The 1,640-nt window shown below is 49.0% G+C and overlaps 1 protein-coding gene across 1 annotated transcript; it reads left to right on the top strand.

Annotated features, from left to right (window-relative positions):
* The first annotated feature begins 210 nt into the window (after positions 1-210).
* LOC136388312 (olfactory receptor 10H2-like) lies at positions 211-1,106 on the top strand. Its single transcript, XM_066360227.1, is given in 5 exon segments — positions 211-223; positions 317-598; positions 601-633; positions 636-915; positions 917-1,106. Coding segments are annotated over 5 exon segments (798 nt in total).
* Positions 1,107-1,640: the final 534 nt, after the last annotated feature.

Below are 1,640 nucleotides of genomic sequence, written 5' to 3'. Positions count from 1 at the left end.
CTTTGGCTAAATAGAGATTCCCGAGTTCCTACTACTGGAATTTAAAAATAATGGTCATGGTAATGGTAATAATAATGATCTATTTATTGAATTCTTATTGTGTGCCAGGACCTGTGGAAGCATTTTAAATGCCTGATCTTATTTAAACTTCAAGCAGCCCTGTGAAGCACAGACCATCATTATGAACATTATTTTGCAGATAAACTAACCATGACTTGGAGAGGTGAAGAAACCCCTCAGGGAAGTCCTCCTAGGTAGAGCTCACTAAAGACCCTGAGTTTCTACCCACAGAGTTCTCTCCTCTCTCCCACACCAGGTGCATCCACCGTGCTAAACCACACCTTCATGTCTGAATTCATCCTCATTGGCTTCTCCACCTTCCCCCAGCTTCAGCTGATGTTCTTCCTGCTGTTTATGCTCATGTACCTGTTCACGCTGCTAGGAAACCTGCTCATCATGGCCACCGTCTGGGGCGAGTGCAGCCTGCACACGCCCATGTACCTATTCCTGCGTGCCGTCTCAGTCTCCGAGATCCTCTATACCTTCACTGCCATCTCCTGCTTGCTGGCCGACCGGCTCCGCACCCACCGCTCCATCGCCTCCTGGCCTGCGCCAGCCAGATGTTCTTCTTCTTCAGTTTGGCTTTACCCACTCTTTCCTGCTCATGGTCATGGGCTATGACCACTACGTGGCCATCTGCCATCCTCTGCACTACAGGGTGCTCATGAGTCCCCATGGCTATGCCTGCCTGGTGGCCTGGTCTTGGGCTGGTGGCTCAGTCATGGGACTGGTGGTCACAACAGCCATTTTCCACCTCACCTTCTGTGGACCCAATGAGGTCAACCATTTCTTTTGCCATGTGCCACCTCTTGGGAAGTTGGCCTGTGGGGACAATATCTCTACTGTCCCCACATCACATCCTGATGTACATCACGGCCCTGCTGGGCTGCTGTCTCCTCATCTTCCTCTCCTACACCTTCATTGTAGCTACCATCTTGAGGATCCCCTCAGCTGAGGGCCGCCACAAGGCCTTCTCCACATGCGTGTCCCACCTCACTGTGGTAGCCATGCACTGTGGCTTCGCCTCCGTTTTGTACCTCTGCTGACTGAGCTGAATATAGATCTAAGGATGCGAATCACAAAGAGAAAGAGGGAACCTGAGTGTCTCTGTGAGAGAAAAGAAATGTGTAGAGAGTGCATGCAGGAGTCTGTCTCTACCTCCCTGCATCGCACTTAATAATAATGAGAATAAAGGAAGTGCAATATTGTATCCTGTCTTTATTTCAAACATTGTTGTTCATGAAATTTTTGCATTAATTTGATGTTTAAAAATCTTGCAGTAAGTGTGATTTATCTTGATCACTAAATTTTTTGGTGATCCCTTAAATTTGATAGTCAAGCCTGACTAGGCGGTGGCGCAGTGGATAGAGTGTCAGACTGGGATGCGGAGGACCCAGGTTTAAGACCCCGAGGTTGCCAGCTTGAGTGCGGGCTCATCTGGTTTGAGCAAAGCTCACCAGCTTGGACCCAAGGCTGCTGGCTCGAGCAAGGGGTTACTCAGTCTGCTGCAGCCCCACGGTCAAGGCACATATGAGAAAGCAATCAATGAACAACTGAGGTGTCGCAACAAAAAACTAATG

This window comes from Saccopteryx leptura, chromosome 1 (assembly GCF_036850995.1).
Source record: "Saccopteryx leptura isolate mSacLep1 chromosome 1, mSacLep1_pri_phased_curated, whole genome shotgun sequence".
NCBI lineage: Eukaryota > Metazoa > Chordata > Mammalia > Chiroptera > Emballonuridae > Saccopteryx > Saccopteryx leptura.
This window is presented reverse-complemented; position numbering and strand designations above follow the sequence as displayed.